Below are 21,778 nucleotides of genomic sequence, written 5' to 3' on the forward strand. Positions count from 1 at the left end.
AACACATCAAACTTAATAAAACATAGAATTTCTAATAATGTTAGTGTTAATTATATTAATAAAAAAGTATTATGTGAACAAAGTAAAAGATATAATATTTAAAACATAGTTCAACAAATAATTTTATACATTTACATAGTGGTAATTAAAATAACAGACACATAGTTATTATAATAAAAATTATTATATTTAATTGTAATAAAAAACCAACTTTTATTTACATTAATTTAATTCATAATTACATTATCAAGAGATATACCACAATCTAACATTATTATCTCTATAATCTATATCACTATCGCATAATCTTTGTCCTGTACTAGTAGCCAGTATGGGTAAACTATTATGTAAACTCACTCCATTAATACAATCAGTAGATAACTTTATTTTGTGTGTCAAATTAAGATCTGTATAACTTGTGCTGTCCAGTAATTCCCAAATAATAATGCTTCCATCAATTCCACCTTAAGAAAGAAAAAAAGAATTCTTTGTTTCTAATAACAATTCACAATATAATTATTCATTAACGTACCTGACACTATTTGTTTACCATCAGATGTAATGTTAAAGTATATTCTCTGATTTGTATCAGACTGACGTCCTTGAAGTGAATAAAGTACAGTGCCTGGATTACGAAGATCCCAACATAAAAATTCACCACTACGTCTAACAGCTGAAAATAATTTTGTACCGCAAGGACTAAATTCAATTTGAGTTACTCCATTTCCTGTTTTAAAGGAACATAGTGGTCCATTTTTATATAAACCTAAATATTCAAAAATATAAATAAATAATATTTTACATTACATTATTTGTCCAGTACTAATGTTTTTTTGTTTATTTATAGTACTTACCAATGTATTTAGAATATGTACCAAAAGCAATTAATCCAGGCATGATCGGATTTTCTCGAATACAGGAAACTAATCCAGTAACATTTGGAAAATCTTTTTTGAATTGAATAGTACTTATTTGACGACCTGGGCGTTCCACTTCAAAAGTTCTTAAAGCATTTTTAAAACCAGCCCATATTTCTCTTGCAGAATCAATAAATTGAACACTAATTGAAGCTTCTACTTCATCAACTCTAGTATAATAAAATAATATATATCTTAACTTATTCATATATATTATTATAATTTAATAGAATATTTTTCATGAATAAACAATTTTTACAAAATTGAAATAAATTTACATTGTTAATTCTTCTTGATAATAGTGTGTATAAAATTATTTAATGAAAAATATTTGTTAGTACAATAGCATAGATTTTTGAATTTTCTTACAAAGAAGTGTACAATAAAATATCATAACATTGTCCTTGTTTCAAACAAAAATAAAAAATTTTAATACTAACTGGTTATAAGCTCTGTATGTTGCTCGTAATTCCCCATTAAAAGCATCCCATAAATGTATTGGACTTTCTCTACTTGTACTTAGAAAACAACAGGTTGCAGGTTCCCAAGAATTCATAAAAGGATACCAACATGTATCATATATAAGACCTCCTTCTTTCATAGTTAATACTGGAGTAATGTTGGTAGGTGTTACATTTAAAGAAATTTTCTCAGAATATAAGTTTTGAGGAAGTTCATAAATTCTAAGTCTGAAATCTTCTGAAGGTACTAACAGACATGTTCCATCAGGGGACCATTGACAACCTTTTGTAAAATTTTCACATAATTCAGTAGGTTGATAGTCTTTTGTTGTTTCACATAATAATTTTGGTGAATTATCCCATTTATAACAAATATGATTAATACAATGTAATACTTCTTCTTTTATATTGGTATTATTTTCTTGGACAATTGTTGGAATTGTATTGGAATGTTCATCTTGTAATTCTTCCAATTTAGATTCTTCCAATTTTTCATTTAAAATTTCATTTTCACGAGATTCATTAAGTATCAATACTGTTGTATTTATCTCCTCTTGTAATGCTGTCTCTTGTGTCAATGATTCTGACTATAATTCAAATAATAAAGTATAATATAATAGAATATATTATGTTATAACAAAATAATAGAACTAGCAGAAATGACAATTCATTTCTACATCGTAAATAGATGTTAAATTAAATAAATAATTTCACATGTATGAATTTATATTTTGAAGCTTACCATATCAGAAGTAATCTCATTTAAAGTTTCTATTTTTGGAGGATTTTCCATGATTATTTGACAATGATTTATATAAATAAGTATATTACATAAATTCTTTAACAAAATATTATATTTTCATTGTATCAAATATATCGACTTAGTGTTTAATTAATATATTCAACTTTTGGATGTTTATTTACAATTACAATACTAGTAGATGAAATAGGTTAGAATGACAAACATACATGCAATTATAAGAATAATATGTGTCTACATGAAATTATTATATTACTTTTATTATTATCACTTATACAATTTATAATTTAATATAAAATGCAATATTCAAATTATTCACTGCTATATTTTTATAGAATTAGCAACGTTGATTTTTTAATATTGGCCATCATGTGCTACAGTGGAATGATATAATTTAAATTTCAAAGAAAGGGTTGTTTTTAATTTAATCTTTAAATATAATTAGTTGAGTGAATACGGTACGAGGCATTAAAAATGTAGAATATATAAATAATTTAACAATGCGAACAACTGCAACAAAAATATATTCATATATAGTACTCTTCTATTAAAACAAGACAAATATTCCTATAATAAAATATTTTAAAAATATTTCAATGCTTTGTATCGTTATAAATTATCGCATTAATGAAGCGTTTATTTATAATATCAAATATTTTTAAGTACAAACGTAGACTTTACATTGAAAGAATTGTTCTCAATATTTCTGACCATTAAGCTTTCCTTTCTTTAAGTATGTTTAAATTTTACTTAAGTGCAGTAATTAAAATTCATATCATGAATATTATTATGTATTCTTTAATTAATTAATTTAAACCGACATAACTTGGTAGTTTCATTCATATAAAAGATTTTCAAGTACGTGTCACAAATACTTTAAGGGTGAACATATATATCGAAGTAAGTCGTAAAGTAAATGTGATGAAACTGCAATTTTAGCTTCACCTTCAAGTGAGTAACAATTAAATATCTCTTTGATATCTTCAATACTCGTGTTTCCATTAGCGGATTTTAATCACTAACAATTTAAAAACAAAGCCGAATTGACATTCTCGTTACTCGTGATTTTCGTCTTATTTTAGTTTATAGAATTATCTATTATTATTTATTATTAACTTCACGTAACCCAACTATTAAAATAAACAGTTTTATACTTAGAAACAATTAGTTTCATGAATTATTGTATATACAAGTATTAGTCCCTCGTTGAATATATAGTATGTAATTTGTTGTAGATATAAAATCATTAATTTTTATTTATAAACTTCTTTTTATGGCTGGAAATATGCATATGTTCAGTTTAATATTGCTACTAAACGAAGAAACTTCAACTGACCTCTCATTCTACACTGAGTGTACCTACTTAGGTACCTGACAAACTTTGGGTACAATAGCCTGCACCAATCATCTGCACCTGGTGGTCGTTGCCGCGGATAATCTCGGTAAGGTCGCTTTTCCACCAAATGAAAGAATATTCCCTGATGTCTTGAAAACATCTGTAATATTGTGTATTCATTTGGGTTTCCGTGTAAAGTAATAAATGGAAATTAAACATTCTAGATCGAACTACATAATAAATATTTCTATAATATTTTTATTTACCCATTTCTATTTTACATCGTTCTACACAAATTTTTAAATTGACAATTTGCCAGCAACCGGAAATAAAAGTTTGCTTAATAATTTCTATACAATTTATTAATATTATACGAGACTTCTTTAGCTTCGCTGCTTTCTAAGTTAAAGTTAGTCTAAGTATTAATTAAACTTTTCAAAAAACAGTTCATTAAACAAAATTTCTGTAAACTAAACAAAAAGGGTAGCAAATATTGCTAAATAAACATGCATATCGAGTAATAAATTTCCTTATTTAATTGATATCAACATTTTTATACACATAACATTAAGATTGTCGTCATATTTACGAAAGTAACTTAAACTGCAAATAATAAAATATATTTTCGAATTGACATTGTTATTAAGTGCAAATTAATATTAGCATAAAGTTTCCTTTTGTTGTCATCTTACTGAATGAATTTTTATTTGTTTATTTATACAATGATTTTATTAAATTTTACTTCATTTAATTCGTATTAATTTGAAATAGTAGATGTGTATTGTTTTCCTTATAGATAAAAAATATATGTGCAATCTTTTACAGCAATACTAAATTTTCTTTCCAAAAACGGACAGATACTCGAGCTTGAACATTTCTTAACGGATGTGTTCAGGACTGTTTATGAATAATCCTAGTAAACTTCCCTGGTACCTGTCCCCACTACTACTTGAATTACAATGCACAGTGTCCTTTTTCTTTGTACTGTTAAGCTTCCAGTAGGTAACCAACGACTCAATAGTTCGTCCAATGAAACTGTTCCATAAAACTTCTAACTGAGGAAACTCTGTATACCGTTTAACATTCTTCAAAATGTATTTTCTAATTTATAATCCAAATTTTAACTTTAAGCTATAAATTTAAATGTTTTCATGATAATTTATTTTTCTGATATCATCATATTCATTATAAATTTAGCACAAAAGGAACTGTATATCATAAAACGTTTATTTTAATTATTTTATCTCAATAATTCTGAAATTTCTTTTCAATATTTCTGACTAATTATTATCAAGAACAATTGAAGTTGTTAAACAAATTGTGAATCATTAGATTCAAATTTTGCACATTAAAACAGTTTCATTTATTGGAACATCACAATTAACCAGTACTGCGTAAATAATATCTCCCACGATTTACGGAAAATTGATTTTCAATATACAAATATTTTTATAAAAGGCACAGCAATCACACTAATTGCAATAACGAAATATTTCACTGGAAGAGTTTTTGTAATGAACTACACGTAATAAACTCTATAATTAAAGTGTAATAGAAACAGGTATTTTCTTAGTACGTTTATTTATAGTTTAAAATATTTCATAAATAAAGACAATTTCAATGTGTCTCCTAACATGGACGAGTATTTCATTTACGAATAACCGAAAGCACATAAAATGAGCATCGAAATCATTGTGAGACCATGGGTTTCGTGATTTTACACGAATTCTGGATTATGTTTCCCTGTTCAGAGGGAGCACGAGCGTTTTGTATGGCGCACGGGAAATATAGATAGCGAATAGGGAGGAAAATCGAGAAGAATGGTCGGGACGTCGATGAACGACACCCCTGCACAGTGATCTATTTTAGTGACGTGAGTGCTTCCAAGGTCATCGCAGGAGCAAACTACCACGACGCCTCCACCGCGACGCCCACGCACACTGTGTAGGTGTAGGACATACTGGGCAATTCAAGAATGGTGCAACAAAAATTACAAATCCCTTTGTTTCATAACAAATTTTCCCCAATCTTCACATAAACATTAACCAAAATCATACAAAGAAAATAAACTTCATATTTTCTATCTTTACTGTTCAAGTATCCTTGCTTTTTGAAAAAGCGTATTCACAAATTCCTATTTATTACGGCAGCTTTCATGTCAATCAGATCGTTTCTATCAGAATTTATGCTGCAAATAGTTATTACTTCCATCACTGAAACAAGTATAAGAAAAGTACTTTATGATTTCGTTTTATTAGGTTTTCTTAAACATCGATACGTAATAACTGTTTCCAAAATTCTTATGTTTCTTGATTATTAAATCGAGATATGCACGTGTATTCGATAACTGAGGTTATCTCTTTTCGTTCGAAGATTCTGTTGTCAAAAGAAACATGTGTAATATCGAATTATATTATTTATTAGTGTACGATTAAACTGAATTAATAACTGATGTGCAGTACAATATAATGTTCAATCGAACTTTAGTATTTTTGCTCGTACCCTTGTTACTCTTTTCTCCTCGAATATAACAGAATTTTCAATGGTTTGCGCAATGCATGTATTCGTCCTTTTCCTTAATGAAAATTTCGAACCTTTTACAACTCTCAAGGATGAAATTTTTTATTTTCCTGTATATCTGAACTTGGCAAAGTTGCGCACGCGCATACATACTGCAAACACGGATTACTCAACGATTCTATCCTCTCCCCGATGTATCCGCCTACTTTTACGCCTACGCCTAAGTAACTGTGTAACACCCACGCACCATCCTACACCTTGTTTTCTGCAAAAATTTCGGAAATTTGGTGCAGTGCTTTGAATCAAACGTAGGAACTGTGTATAACACTGAAACAATGAGTCCTCGAATTTATTATTCAACCTAAACGCTAGTGAATGAGTTTGTAGTATATTCGAGATCGTTGGTATTTAATGCTGTGCTATGATATCCAAACTTCTATTGATTTTTAAGGGTCAGGTCATAATACGTTACGTGCAAAGAGAAATACAACGTAAACAGTTAAATAACGAAACCAGAGGAAACTCTATATTCAAGGATCGAATTAAACTTACTTCAATTAATATTATTTATATAAGATCCTACAAATTTTAAACGAACATACATTCGACAGATGTGAACGTCAGTTGCTCGTACAATAATTTCGAAGGGAAAACGTCTTCAACTTGATGAATTTTTGTGACGAACAACTGATGCTATTTCGATGACGTTAATTGCAAACATGACACGAAAATGGCGTTAAGCTGAGCATTACTCTAAAGATACCTTTTTCAAATAGATCATTTTGTAATTTCGAACTACATCTTTCACGGTGCGATTGTACAGTAACTTCGAATCTATTTTACCATGTCCAAAAATTCAATTTATACATTTCTGGAATAACTGTTCTATAATAAACATAAATTAGGTGTTAGAATGCAGTACATATTTAGAAATGCGGAATATATAAACTGTATTCCTTGTAAACGAAGAAGAAAAATAAAATTTCTTATTTTCTGTATTTCCAATTCTTACATTTCTTTAAACTGTTATTAAAATTTACTTGTTTCGCTGATTGTTTATGCAATCATCGACTGTTACAGTTAATTAAAGCATTGGCATTAAGACGTCAATTCACAGTTCACAGTTATCGAAAGGAAAGAGGGAGAAAGGTGCGATAAAGCTCGAGAAAGGGCAAGCAGGATGCTTTCGATCGTTAAAGCACTACAGCGTCCGGACACGTGATTCTCATACCCAAGCCTCTCATTCATAAACCCGTGGCGCGTTAATTCTTCATACGTCAATTGATGTTTTTAACAAAATTAATTTCTCGTACATTGAAACGACACCAACGATTCTGCTAATGGCATAGTACCATTCTCAAGATGTACCTTTTTCATAATGCATCATTCCTACCTATCTACAATATATCATTATTTACTTCTGTTAATTTAGATATATTTATATTTATATATTTAGATATATTTATATTAATTGAAATCTACGGTTACATTTTATATCGCAACATTAAGAAACATACAAATTCACCTATGCTGAGCTTAACTACCGTAGAAATGAACAAACTTCCAAAATTAAAATTAAAACCTTACCGGCTCTTTTCCTACCAATCAAATAAAATAATAAAAAAAATATATATAATATATAAAATAATGAATAATATATAAAATAAAGACAAACAAGTTAAATGACAAATCTTTTAAAATTGAATCCTAATTAATCGATAAATATAGAAATTGATATTAAAGTTGAATGCACGGAAGAAAGCCCAGAATTTAAAATCCGAATATTTAAACCGGTTAACAGTACGGTTAATGTTAATTATCCAAGGGAATTCCTGTAAATATTAAATCTGTCAGCATAAAGTCAAATTACGTTGTCAAACAAATTCCGTGGCGAACGATGTTCGTTGAACCACCACGTTGTACACCTGGGGAAGGTGAAAGTATTGCAAAGCAGTGAAAGGAATATATAATTCCAACTGGAATGGATTAATGATAATCCTGTTGGCTGTTCAAGAGATCTCCTTGATTTCACAGTAATATTGTCTAGTACGTCGTAATCGTTCGCAATGGATCCGATCCCACCTGTTCCTCGGAAGATGCGAAACCTGATTTGTCTGATCAACCCTACCTTGGTTGAAGGTCATCGTTGCTCGGATATAAATAAAAGTGGAGTGGCTGTATGACTGTGACAGTGTAGCCGGACTCGCATTGAGCGGTGGCTCCATTCATGATTTCGCAGCGCACGCGCTCTTCCCTCTTCTTAGATGGAAATTGTTCTGGCCGACTATGTAGGTGCTGGCTACGTGGGTACATGCATTCAGACGCTGTACAAGGTGCTGTAATCAAACTCTTTACTACCAGGGATGACACAGAACGACTAAGGTTCATCTCGTAAAAACGGAACGTACGAGGACACTTGCGTGAACTGCGTACACATACGTATCCACTGGCGAGGAGTTGTTCAAGGTGACAGTGATACAGGTTGTAATAGTGACTGTGATTGTGGCAGACGCTCTGTAACAAAATCTTCTGTTTTTCTGTCTCTTTTTTATCATTTATATTTATCTCCGTACAAATGGTACTTTGAATCTTTGCGTACGGTCTCCATTGAACCTCGTTTAAAAGCTGTTTAAAACTGTACATTGCAACGTGTATTCTTTCAATTGTTTGTATATTTTATTATATTAGGTATTACTAGATTTATATAGTTAATCGGAGTTCTTGTTGCACATACGTTCACACAGAAAAGTTTTCTTTTATTACGTTAACGTTCAGGATATCTCAGACTGTTTCGAGTCCAATTCAAAAGGAAAATAGAAGAAATAGAAGTATCAGATATATAAATAGTAATATTATTACTCCAACGAAATTCCGGAATTGGGCATTTAAATCGTTTGTCCTTTAAATTCTACTAGTAAATTGTACTCAGGGGAAAATTAGAAATTACATCGGTAGATTATTCTTAGATACGCCAGTTGCTGGTACCGCAGGAAGAAACGGTGAATTCGGAGAAAGTAGGAAGAAAGGGTAGTCCAGAGAAATTGTAAGGAGTTCCACTGGGTAAAGGGTAGTGTGGGGGTGTGAATCACCGATTCGAATGAGGGGTAAAAATGCATTCTTTCGATTGGTCGAGGGAAGCCTGCTGGCTCGCCGAAAGGGCGAGTGGTGGGGAGGGGTGTAAGGTTCGTGTTTCAACGAGACTTAGTCGAGTAGTCGAATTCAAGTATTCAGTGCGGATTGGAGGCTTGACGTGTTCGGCGATATTGCGTTCGACGAGCACGTGTCTAAATACTAATGAAAATTTTGGTGCTCGAATGTTCGTGAATTTACACGCGGATTCCTGTGAATTATTATTTCCACGAAACGAGTGAAGAATCCGAAGAAACTCCATCCGTTCACTGTCCTCACGACACTCGTTTCCATTTGACAAATCTTTGAAACGAACAAGTTTTTAAAAGGTGTCCGTGTTTTTATTTCGACGAAACCCAATGACGCACTGAATGTTTTTTATATTTCAAAGCGGCTCATCGTGGCGAAGGTATGTCTTCATTATTTTATTCTATTTCCACGCTCGATTCACCCCTTCCCACTTTACGAATTAAGGATACACGAATTATTTAAGCGATAGAATTAAATGCGGTGGCGGCTCTTTGTGTAAATGGGAATTTCTGTTCGGCTTTAATGAAATTTAAATGAATAACTGCACCGTTCGAACGAGTAATATATTATTTCCATTTCGCGTATTAAACCAGTGGAAGCAGAGTAATAATACAGGTTTCAAAACTCGATCGTTGTAGGTCAAATTTGTTCGTTTACGTTTTCGTATTTGTGTCGTAAAACGTTCTTCTCGGACGACATTGAAATTCGAACGAGAGGGAAAGTACACTACGTCGGCGCTGCTCAACAATAGTGAAAACGAAATTAGGAGACTTCGTTCGTTTTCACTGTTGTTTTTCCGACTAATTAACATTTCCGGTTGAAATATAGTCAACGGGACTCTGAGCATTAATAAATTTATGATTATAAATTAAAATGAATTTCGTAAATATTTGTAAAATTGAAATGTTTAGGACAAATTTACTAGCAAACTTTAACAAATACTATTTTCTTGATATTTATAACCGTACTATCTATACTAATTTTTCTAACGCATCTATAACTGTTCTAACACATAACTGCACTAAAAATGCGCACTGTATTTTTTTTTATATTCGTAACAGCATGTAATATCAGTGAAATGAAAAACATTATTATTTCAGTCCATAATGACAAATTACATTTTCGTCGTAGTACATGATCAATGCGTATATAGTATATTACAACAGACTCCGATTTAATATTCTAGGTGGGTAACCTTTGAAAGACGGTTTCTTGTTTTCGGAATAAATTATAGTAGTACTCTAGGAAATTGGATGTTAGGATATGAATCATATTATGACATTTTCACTGTTAATTTACTTTTTGCAAGTACGTGGTCAATAATAGTTATAAAGTCCCTTATTAAAAATAATCGAATGTATAAAAATAAAGAATTCGCAGCACTTGACTGAAAAAGAGTAAATTGTTAAATATTTTGTCTGTATACATACATCTTAATGTTCACAAATTTCGAGATATTATACTAAACTAAAATATTTATAAACGGGAATAATCTATTTATTTTAATGTTTCGCAAAACTATAATATTTGATTGAAAGTTTTATTGTCTAAAGAATTCAATATAAATCATTTTGGATGTATTTAAAAAAGTTGCAGCATATTTCGAAGCATAAAGTTCCATTGTGTATAAAAATTAAGGTTTTATTATATCTAGCTTTTTTTTTATTAAAGTTCCATTATGCTTGTTACGATAATACATTCAATATTTCCATTAAAACAATTAATTAAAGGCGTTTATATTTAATACTTCAGTAATGATACTGCAATACAAAGATTGTTGTATGTGCTACGTGCGAATTACTGTTTTAGTTTGTAATTCTGAAGCTGCGCGTTACGGAGTTTCTATGTAGCAAATGACAGATATTTCACTTTCTCTTTCTTTTTGACCCTCCGAGAGAATAGCAGGTCTAACCTTGGTCGCCATGGCGATTTCAAGGATAGCACCCTCTAACTGCTGCAGACCAGCTGCTGGAAAAACGAAAAGGGAAAAGTTTGCAGGCCTAACTTGTAGCGTTTTCATTCTCATAAAATCGGACGGTAGGTACTATGATTTTGCGTTTCGGAAATAGGCTCCTTCGGTATGTTATCCTGGAATTGAATAAAGTAATGACATTAGAGAAATTAAGCAAAAAATATGCCCACGCAAAATTGCGACTATGGAAAATTCAACCTATGTTCACTTGGAAACCGTTTTCCTATTTAATGTAAATTTTTCGCTCAACTACAGCCTTCTCTAAATATTTTCAACAATTTATCTTTTAAGAATCTTCGATAATTCAAACATTCGAAGAAACTGTATTCTGTAATTTTATTTTTCTACATTTCGTACAAACTAGGTCTGTACTTATATAAATTAAAATTTATATTGATTTTCCGAGCTTGGATGAAAACGTATAACAACACATGGTAACTTATAATGTTACAAATGTATAAGAAAATTAAGCAAAAATTTATCTGTGTTTCAAAAATAAGTTTTAAATGTTATGTCAAAAACAAATTCAAATCAGAACGTTCCTTAATGTTGCACTAAAATTCTTTAGATTTAGTTAATTTTATTAAGTTAATGCTATACTAAAGAAAATAATAGCTTTATGAAAGCTAATTAAAATTTCACCGTTTTGAGGAATAAAACAGCACTTCACTAAAATATTATTATAATATTTTTGCAACATACGCTTTCAAATATGCAATAATAAGATGTTAATGTACAATGTATTTATAATATACACATATAGGATGTTACATTAAACCTCGACCTCTCGAATACCTCTTTTGTATTCAGTCGCGCGGAAAAATGTTTTAGGGAATTATTTGAACGGTTTCGAAAGGAAAGTGTAGTCCAAAAAAAAATCTTCCCCGAAGCTTATTTTTCTTCGAAGTTCTTAAGGGTATTGATATTTGTTTGCATGATTACATTTCCCTTCTATGATTTCTTTTGACGGGCATAAAAATGTACTGAAGCGTATCTAACTTGCGGTCTTCAATCGAGCTTAAACGCTAAAAATTTTTACGAAACTCAAAAACTCAAATCAGAATGGTTATATAAAATTTAATAGTTACATAAACTCGCCAATTTTGCGCACATTAAATTTTATAAACGTATCTTGGTAAATGTTTATATTGATTTTGATCGATGCAATTACGCAAACGTAATGAACAAACGAATGTCAACTTTTTTAGGAACAATAGAACAAACTGTACAATAAACATCTGTAAACATAAAGTTAACCCCTTTTTCTATAATATCAAGTCAGATTCATGGTGAAAATTTTAACAAATGTAAATGTTATTAATCTATTTTTCATATAAATGAAATATTACTTGTCTATTATCAATCTTTAGTCTTTAAAGTAAACGTAGATATAGTTTCATCAAGCACAGTTGTGCAAGAAGTCATAGGACAAGGGGTTAATAAACGTTTAAAATATTCAGTGCTTAAGATGTACGTTCATGGTTGTTCTCTTAATTGTTTTGAAATATACTAGTAGCATAAGCTTTTGTTATTTGATATACTTATGTTTTCTTGGAAAGGTTAATCAGTGGTGGTAAACATTGAAGTATGTACTGACAATGAGTTATATTGATCAACCTACTATAGATATTTGCAGTGCATGTATACTAAATAAAGGCATATATCTGTCTCTATAAATATATATTAAAACAATTTGTCAATATATGGACAAATGTTTTCATGTTAATGTTGTTCATTCTTTTTGAATGAAATTTATTTATATAGTGGCATCTATATTTTCCTATTGTATTATATAGTTTGTCTAAAAATTGCTCAGCCATAATTTTGAAAACTTCGAAAAAGAAGAGTTTGTAAAAAGTATTTCGAACTGTTTTTATTTTCCTTTTAAATCATTTAAATGATTATAGAAAACCGATTACAAATACCGATTATAACATGATTATAAATTACCGTTCAATTATTACTATACGAATAAGTACCCTGTACGTGAGCAAAGCAGCTACTGTACAATTATTTAAAAATATAAGTATTTGTAGTAAAAATATATATTTACAGACGTTGTGCGATTAAACCAAAAATCAATGGAACGTTTACATCTATGAATTATTATATTGTATTCGAGTAATTATGACAGTCATAGTTCAATGAAAATACATATAGTTATGAACATTAATGCTTAATTATTATTGTCATCATTAAACGCCATTAAGCTACTTATTTATATTCATAAAAGCAAAGCAAATAGCTATTTCAATTCAGAAAAGCATTGAAAAATCTTGCAAATTTTTCGACGTTACAACAAGTTGCTTTTCTCATAAGAACTTCCGTCAAACATTTTTCCTACAATTAAAGATTTATACAATCTATAAATTCACTGGACTGTATATTTCTATATTTCACAATGTAATTTGTTAAAAAAATGAATATACAGTTTAGTTGCAAAGGAAAATTCGAGGCACAAGCTGCGTATTCTTTCAAATATTTTCATCACAATATGAAACAAGTACAACATAAACGCATTTACAATTGTTTTACGTATGTGAAACGTTTCGAATGTTTATGATAGTCGAAAAGAAGATAGTAACAGAGAAAATTTATGACGAAAGCAAGATTCTCGTATCCTGTTAGGGTTACACACGCATAGTATATGAATGAAGTAATGTCGAATTTCCTACTGTTATTGATTTCTGCAAAGTCTTCGGAATGAAAGCGGAACCCCATTTCTCCATCCTCGAACTGAAAGGGTATCACCGTTCTTCCCTACTAGGGACTTGTATGATGACCTTGAACCAGCTGTGTAGGGGTGTTCATCTTTGAAACTGGAACAAGGGGACATTCGAACGATTTAAAATGTTCTACCGTTGACTTCCTGTGAATGATTTTGATTTAATTCGCAACTAGTAAACAGTAACGAGTTCTGGAAATTTCTTCTGTAATCAGAATTTAATTATGTGTATTATACTTCTTAGATAAAATGAAAATATTTGTTGCGAAAGGGGTGTGTTTTAACATATCTGTTGATAGAGGGTTATGTACAGATGATGTTAAACGCGACACACGTGTAATAATATTATTAAATAATACTGTTGCAACGTGAAACGAATAGTTAAAAATGTATGTATTAAAATTGTATATTATTCTTGAGACTTTGAATTTAAAGGATATCGGAATATATAGATACTCACACGTAAAACTGTGTTATGAATGGGGACAGTATTATTGTAATACTTTTATTTTTACTATTTTTATTGTAACTATTAGTTATCTTCATCGTATGTATCTTTATTCATCTTCAAGAACTGGTATGAATGTCCTATGATAACGTCTATGAAGGGATATTTTAACCATCTCATGTTTTCATACATAAAAACAATTACATACACCAACAACAACAACATAAAAATAGCACACATTGAACTCGAAATGGAAATTAATAATCGATTTTCAATTTTCAAATATTTTGTTATAAGACGAACGGTTTATAATTTTCAAACTGCAACGGTGAACAATATCTGTTTATATGTTAATTGGTACTTTAACCCGGAAGGGTGTCATTCTACAATAGAAAGACGATAACGTAAAATATAATTTCTTCATTTGGTACCGTGCCTATAAAAAGAGTTTTTGTACCCTGGTTCTAACAGCTTTTGAATACGAATGAATAAGGGTGGTATAATCGACAGGATGTTCCACGTAAAAAAATATATAAAAAATATAGAATAAAATTTTTTATTCGACATCTCGTTTTTAAGAGAATCCAGTTTGGTAACTTGTCGAGTACACCTGCGTTTGACTAACTGTCGTCGGAACATGTTTAGAAACAACTTTTTAAAAACGGGCTCTCGAATACACAACAAAAAATCACATTAAACAGAATTTGCATTAGTTCGTTTATTATTCTAAATAATCTCATATCTTCTACATCGTTCTATTTCCAAAATGCAAGAGATATCTGTATGAACTCACTTGAAGTGACCAATTCAGTATGCCACAGTAAGTACTTAGATGTTAGTTAACCCTTTAGGTCCTAAATGCAAACGTTTAACAAAAATAAATACTTTTATAGGAACTGATACTAATAATAATGCGAGGACGATTATTATATCAATTTTATACTGGTGATTTCGCGATTAGTCTACAGTTTCGCATTTTTCATTGAAATATATGGTCCCAAAGCGATGTCACCGTGGGAACTAAAGGGTTAAAAAGAAATATGTAGGAAAAATGAAGGAATGATTTTCAATTTGGACAGAGAAGATATCTGTCGGCAAAGTGTACGGTGTTTCACCCCCATGCGGCCATTGCACGCTCGCCTCCACTTGTCAGTGCCGTATCTACTCGTTATTGATACTGACAGTAACACATAATTACGAAATTGAAAAGAAATTTTTTGTTAAATGCATCAATACAATCTATATTTTTCATACAAATAGAATTCGAAGTTAAAGACAAGCTTTTCCTTTTATTATAATTTTATAAAATTTAAAACACTTTCCAGAATATAGTACTATTTAAAATTTATTAAATAATACTTATCATTAGGTTCCTATGATAAAAAGATATTTCCAGTAAAGTAACAACTTCTTAAAGTTTAATGAAGACGGAAAAAATAAGAGTTCTTTTCACAGACGCTCTTTGAAAAAATATACATCGTTAGACGTCTCGTAATACTTGATAAGTTTAAGCAAAGTAAAATAAATATATTGAAATAATCTGCTATGCTTGTTTTAGGATGATTAGGTAAAGTTTTTCGTAATTTTCTGATTAGTGTATGGGTATGTGTTAAAAGCATACTTATATTATTATAAATATAGAGAATAGGTACCTTTTAGACGGTATTGTTGATGTCGATTGAGCATAGCTACAGTACTGATGAATCGAGACAGGTAAGCAACGGTCGTACGGCGGTAAAATTGCGTGCAGATCACCGATAGGTATTTTCTCGACTTTTCTGAAATGACAATCATTCCGACGCTCTTTCTGACCGGTTTCTTCTCCAGTAATGTCTATAGAAACCGATTTTCTGTTGTAAATTCATATTAGGGAAAAAATTGTTCATAATAATGTAAACGTAATGCATAAAAAATACGCATATTGCTTCCTTTTTTAACCCCTTGCCTTACTATTACAGTCATGCACCTTTGATCTCTTTATTTATGATTTTGTATTCTTTTTTGGAAAATTATAAGCTGTTATAATAAAAATAATTTAATGTTCTTTATTTTTCTTTAAAACTGGAGATGATGTTTCGTTCATCTTTGAAATTCTGTAGTTAATTAAGGAAATTATAAGTGAGCTGACTAGTATATCCAGTTTCTTCGTCCATCTTCCAAGAATTCATTAATTTTCTGATATGCTATAATTAACTAAAAAAATGACTTGTTTTATATAAAAATGTACGAAGAATCTCTTTATGCAATATTCAAATAAATATTTAAAATGTGAATATCATTTTGTTTATTATATTAACGAGTTCCGTTTTGTATTAATGAAAATTGATACAAATTCTCGATTTCACGAGTCACGACATTATTCCTGTGCAAAGCTAATATTATGAAAATCATTTTAATGGAAGGTGTAATAATAATTTTAATGTAATGAATGTTATGGAAAAATATAACAAACATAATTTTATTAGTGATTCTTTCGTTTCAGGTGAAAGTATCGCGACGAGCTGAGATCCTAACCGAATTTCTATACGGATTTTAATTCCTTTTTAATTCACAATGAATCGTGGGAAAAGTTATACCCGTAATACAAATTTTTTTGGAAAATACATTCATGAAAATCAAGAAAAGGAACAAGACATAGAATTTGGTTGTAAGGTATGCATTGAACTTTTGTCCACTTACTCTTATATATCCTATATACAATAGTATCTATGTAAATAAATTAAAAAAACTCGATAAACAGTTATTAATATCGACTTAGTAGCTTAAGATTAAACACTCATACGCCAAACATAATAAGTGGCTATACTAACGTGAACAGTATTATTCAAAAGACATCAGTTTCATTATCATTAATCCACAAAAATATAGTTATGTATCTTTTTTAATATCTAAATACATTTCAAATAAATTTTTACTTTATTACATATAAATAAAGTAGCACATATCACGAGTCATATAATTCAAAGTGTCATATTTGTTTATTGTTTAAATTGCTTCAGATGACAAATAAATCCCCCTGGCAGTGTGCCAAATCTGGTTACTCTAATGCTAGTTCACCGGGTACCGCATCCTCGGGAAGTAGCACAAATTCTCAGTGTTATGGTCAATCACCTGATGACCTGAGCCTTGACTCCTTGATTAACAGTCTACTGCAAGTCGTGAATGGCGATAATTTTAACGGGCCGACTTCTTCACAGTTCTCACACAGTAGAAATTCAATTAACAAATGCAGGGACTGCGCCGATACAATTTGCGACACTTGTTCTTCTGGTCAACTCTTAGTAAGTATATTTAATCCATTCGCTACCAGCGTTTGTTTCAATAGCAGCATCCATGGTTACAATATTTCGTTAAATAAAATATATCGTCTTTACAAAGTACAAGCAATATCCAAGAAAAGAAATCTCTGCCACTTACAGCACTAAATATTTTTATTCTATATCAATTTTCCTGTTGAAACTGTTCTCAAGCAATTGTTAACCCATTCGCTAGCAGCATTTCTTCCAATAATAGTTTCCGCGGTTACAATATTTTATTAAATGAAATATATCATCTTTACAAAATACAAATAATATTAAAGAAAAAAATCTCTTTGACTTTTATGTATAGCATGCGTTACAGTATTAGATAAAAACACACATAAATGTAATTTACTCTTTGCACAAAACATGAAACATGGACCGTCACAATATCCGGTAGCAAACGTGTTACTATCAAATGTATGTTACATAATTTAAATGTTGTGCAAATTTTCTGTTAAGAATCTAATCAAGACGAATTCTTGCATATCCGCGAAAAATAAAAATTTCTCGAGTAATGTAATCTTTTTTGTTAATATTCCTATAATATACGATTTGAATTTAATGCGTCATTGAATTAATACAATTTACTTTTGTTTGTTTGTAGAATGCAATTGATCTAAATCATGAAGACGAACACAACTCATTGCAGAATATACTCACAGAAATTCCAAGCTCTCCTATAATCAACACGCCGAACTTATCGTCTGCAGGATTGAGCCTCTTTTGTGATGCGCACCGCGACGCTCAAAAATTTTATTGTCAAACATGCAGTAAGCCCCTCTGTGGGGAATGTGGAATTCACCATCATCATGGTCATATTACAGTGAACTTAATGGAAGCTGTTGAAGGTGCAGGGATGCAAGCAAATCAAGTATTGAATGAAGCCAAGCTTGGAATCACAGCCCTTAGGGATGAACTTGATGCTGTACAAGTAAGGATATTCTTTAAAAAGTATATACATAAGTGTTTCTGTAAGGTGTTCTGTTTAACTGGAAGTGTAGAATTATCTCTGCAAGTTAGTGTCGTAAAATGAGCTCTGAGCCTTGAAAGTTGCAGCTGCGACTCGAGCCTTTAGAGATTCAGCGCTCAAGGTTTGAACTCTAAAAGCAGATGTCTTCAACGTTCGAGTCTTCAACGCTGGAACTACCAAACTTAACTCATCTAAAAGCATTGAACATTCGAAACGATCTTGAAAATAAATAGTTTCACTTGAATACTACAATGAATGTTCGAAGAAAAAGAAAATAATCTATTGTTACAATTTTTATAGAGATCATATAACAATCGTATTAAATGCTCGGTAGTTTTTGTGTTAAGCTCGAAGACTCGAGCCTTCTATTGCTATATTAACACCGGAAAGCTGAACAAATGTAATTTAAAAGTGAAATAATCTCTTGAATTTTATCTCGTTCGCTAATTTACATGTATAAATAATTCTGTATATAAAATATCTTTATTTTGTAGATTTTATTTATAGCGATGTAGAAAGCTTTTATTTATAATTCTATGATATATTTGTACAGATAGCAGCTGAAATTTTGGAACAAAAAGCAAGGCAAGCAACTGCTGATGTAATGCTGTGTATAAGGAGAGTGGTTTCAGCTTTAGAAACAAGGGAAAAGGAGTTATTAGGTAAAATTGAAAAGGCTAGGCTTCTCAAATTTGCTGCACTGAAAGCAAGAGATGAGGGGCTTAGGAATGGAATATCTCGATTATCACGTGCTGCAGACAAACTTAGCGAAGCAATGGAGTCTAAAACACTGGCTAATAATCCACTGAACTTGCTACTTACTAAGGACATGGCTTCGGCTGAGGTAGTATTAGTAAATCGGCATTTCATTTACCAGTAACATAGTTTACTTTCTAAATTAAATATTGCATGAAAATAATATCTGTATATTTTACAAACAATAGTATAAGTAGAATTAGCCATTAGTAGATATATATCTAAACAAAACTTTAATATAGGGCTTACTATTATTCTGATCTGAAAATTTGAAACCAAAGCATTTCTAAACGTAGAATAAATAAAATTCGGAGCACACAATAATTTGGAATTGTAAAAACCACGTATTAAACGTTACAAACATACAACTTCAAATTTCTTTTTTAATTCTTTCAAATAGAGCTACAGTTAGAATATTTTCATTTCTGTTCCGCTTAAAAATTAAATGCTAACTACTTTGTCTTATACATTGTCACCTTTCAAAAGTCGCTTTTGGGGCTGGAAGTACTGCCAGAGTCAGTCTTATGTCACAATGCTTTTACAAATGCTTGATATTTCAGTATATTGCTTTCATTAATTATAGGTTTTCCAGATACGCCAAAGCCGGCAATGTCTTCCTTCGCAAGAGGAGAACTGGATTTCGTTCAACGGCTTGGAAGGGACTATACTAAATGCCATTGCGAACCTTGGAGCGGTTGTGGTGAACAATCCTGGTCCTATAGGCGACCGTCGAGCCGTAAGAGGTCGAGGCAATTCACCGCAGATATTTCTTAGGCAAGCAGCAGCTCCTATGATATCCAATTCCGTGCCTCGAGGCAGGCCAGTCCCTTCGAATAGTTTCCCAGTCACGGTTCGGATAAATCGTAATTCCGATTTATCAGTGAAACCGTTTAAAATTATTGGGAACGATGGCGATGCACAAGATAATCTCTGCCGACCATGGGGTATAGCTTGTGACAGAGAAGGACACATAGTGGTTGCAGACAGATCAAACAATCGCATTCAAATATACAGACAAGATGGCGTATTCCTGAGAAGATTTGGTAGCCATGGTACTGCGCCAGGACAATTCGACCGGCCAGCTGGTGTAGCGGTCGATGCACGTCGTCGTATAGTTGTAGCGGACAAAGATAATCATCGTATACAGGTAATGATCATGAATATTACGTACTGGGTGTAGAAATAAATTTGGTACCTTAAAATCAATTTTCGTCCGTTTACGGAAAAACCGTACAACTGACTCTCGATTTACGCGTAGCTTTTATGCGCGATCTTAATTTAAGCGATCTGAATGTTGTAACTGATTCCATGTTATTAAATATTCGAGTTTTCACGTTATCTTTCTTATTGTTATAAAACAAACTATATTTTGGTATTCCATAATATTTCACAATCACGAGAAATCCTCGTCATTACGATTAAAGTGTTTCTTTTTCATCGATAGTAGGATTCTGTTCTTGTTATATTTTACTTCATTAAGAAAATTTCACTTTTATTTTCGTCTTCGTACCTCTTCTCACTTCTACACTAAGAATATTCCTAATTTATACAGCGAGAAATAAAATTAAACATTTCTTGGTCAAACGAATATAAAGAAAAATGAAAACATTGAGATACAATACAGAGTTGATCGATTCCATTGAACAGAAAATTTGCAAATTCGAATTGAACTCGTTTAAAATGAACTTCCACTTTCTCCAGGTGTTGACAATGGAAGGCCTATTCCTTCTAAGTTTTGGTGATAAAGGATGCCGATGTGGACAGTTTAACTATCCGTGGGACGTAGCAGTAAATACTGAATGTCAAATAGTCGTATCCGACACTAGGAATCATCGTGTCCAATTATTTAGCCCGGAAGGTGTGTTCCTACGAAAGTATGGCTACGAGTCAGCGCCGAACATGTGGAAACACTTCGATTCCCCGCGCGGTGTAGCGTTTAATCCAGAAGGCAATGTTGTTACAACAGATTTTAATAATCATAGGGTAGTAATTATTGACGCTGATTTTATGCATGCTAGAGTTTTCGAGTGCGAATGCGCAAACGGTTCAAAACAGTTCCTAAGACCACAAGGTTTAGTGATCGACGACGATGGTAATATTATTATAGCCGACTCCAGAAACCATAGAATACAGGTTTTCGATCCGGTCGGCATATTAAAATGGAGATTCGGCAGCTACGGGAAGGGTGACGATGAAATGGATAGACCATCCGGCATCGCTTTATGCCCCGATGGTAGGATCGCAGTTGTAGATTTCGGTAATAATCGAGTTCTTATTATTTAGATCAGTCTATTGATTTATGAGAATAAGATTTTATACACGTTGAATGTGTGACAGTGATGATGATGATTATGATAATGATGATGATGATTATGATGATGATGATAATGATGGTGATTATGATGATTATGATGATGATTATGATGATGATTATGATGATGATGATGATGAT

The 21,778-nt window shown here is 31.3% G+C and overlaps 2 protein-coding genes across 5 annotated transcripts; one reads left to right on the forward strand and one right to left on the reverse strand.

Annotated features, from left to right (window-relative positions):
- Positions 1–188: 188 nt before the first annotated feature.
- WDR79 (Telomerase Cajal body protein 1 homolog) lies at positions 189–2,612 on the reverse strand. The gene is made up of 5 exons (XM_031992255.2): positions 2,121–2,612; positions 1,358–1,965; positions 855–1,087; positions 533–766; positions 189–464 (listed from the first exon to the last, which is right to left on the reverse strand). The coding sequence occupies exons 1-5, from the start codon at positions 2,169–2,171 to the stop codon at positions 247–249; spliced, it is 1,344 nt and encodes a 447-aa protein (XP_031848115.1). The 5' UTR covers positions 2,172–2,612; the 3' UTR covers positions 189–246.
- Positions 2,613–8,273: 5,661 nt separating this feature from the next.
- wech (tripartite motif containing 71 protein wech) lies at positions 8,274–21,619 on the forward strand. Of its 4 annotated transcripts, none has more exons than XM_031992234.2 (7): positions 8,274–8,475; positions 16,781–16,950; positions 17,298–17,579; positions 18,205–18,531; positions 19,124–19,414; positions 19,910–20,473; positions 21,028–21,619. In XM_031992234.2, the coding sequence occupies exons 2-7, from the start codon at positions 16,852–16,854 to the stop codon at positions 21,607–21,609; spliced, it is 2,145 nt and encodes a 714-aa protein (XP_031848094.1). In that variant the 5' UTR covers positions 8,274–8,475; positions 16,781–16,851; the 3' UTR covers positions 21,610–21,619. The 4 variants fall into 4 exon arrangements, with proteins under 4 accessions (XP_031848094.1, XP_031848093.1, XP_031848092.1 ...); XM_031992233.2 differs by having other exon boundaries at positions 8,274–8,460; XM_031992232.2 differs by lacking the exon at positions 8,274–8,475 and adding an exon at positions 9,188–9,532.
- The last annotated feature ends 159 nt before the right edge of the window (positions 21,620–21,778 follow it).

The sequence above is a fragment of the Nomia melanderi genome, chromosome 14 (genome assembly GCF_051020985.1).
Source record: "Nomia melanderi isolate GNS246 chromosome 14, iyNomMela1, whole genome shotgun sequence".
NCBI classification, from domain to species: domain Eukaryota; kingdom Metazoa; phylum Arthropoda; class Insecta; order Hymenoptera; family Halictidae; genus Nomia; species Nomia melanderi.

Coding starts and splice junctions, on each gene's coding strand:
- WDR79 (XM_031992255.2), bottom strand. CDS start 2,171: ATGGAAAATCCTCCAAAAATAGAAACTTTAAATGAGATTACTTCTGAT. Junction 1,966..2,120: donor ATGAGATTACTTCTGATATG/GTAAGCTTCAAA, acceptor TTTGAATTATAG/TCAGAATCATTGACACAAGA. Junction 465..532: donor TGGTAAACAAATAGTGTCAG/GTACGTTAATGA, acceptor TTCTTTCTTAAG/GTGGAATTGATGGAAGCATT.
- wech (XM_031992234.2), top strand. CDS start 16,852: ATGAATCGTGGGAAAAGTTATACCCGTAATACAAATTTTTTTGGAAAA. Junction 18,532..19,123: donor ATGAACTTGATGCTGTACAA/GTAAGGATATTC, acceptor ATATTTGTACAG/ATAGCAGCTGAAATTTTGGA. Junction 19,415..19,909: donor AGGACATGGCTTCGGCTGAG/GTAGTATTAGTA, acceptor CATTAATTATAG/GTTTTCCAGATACGCCAAAG.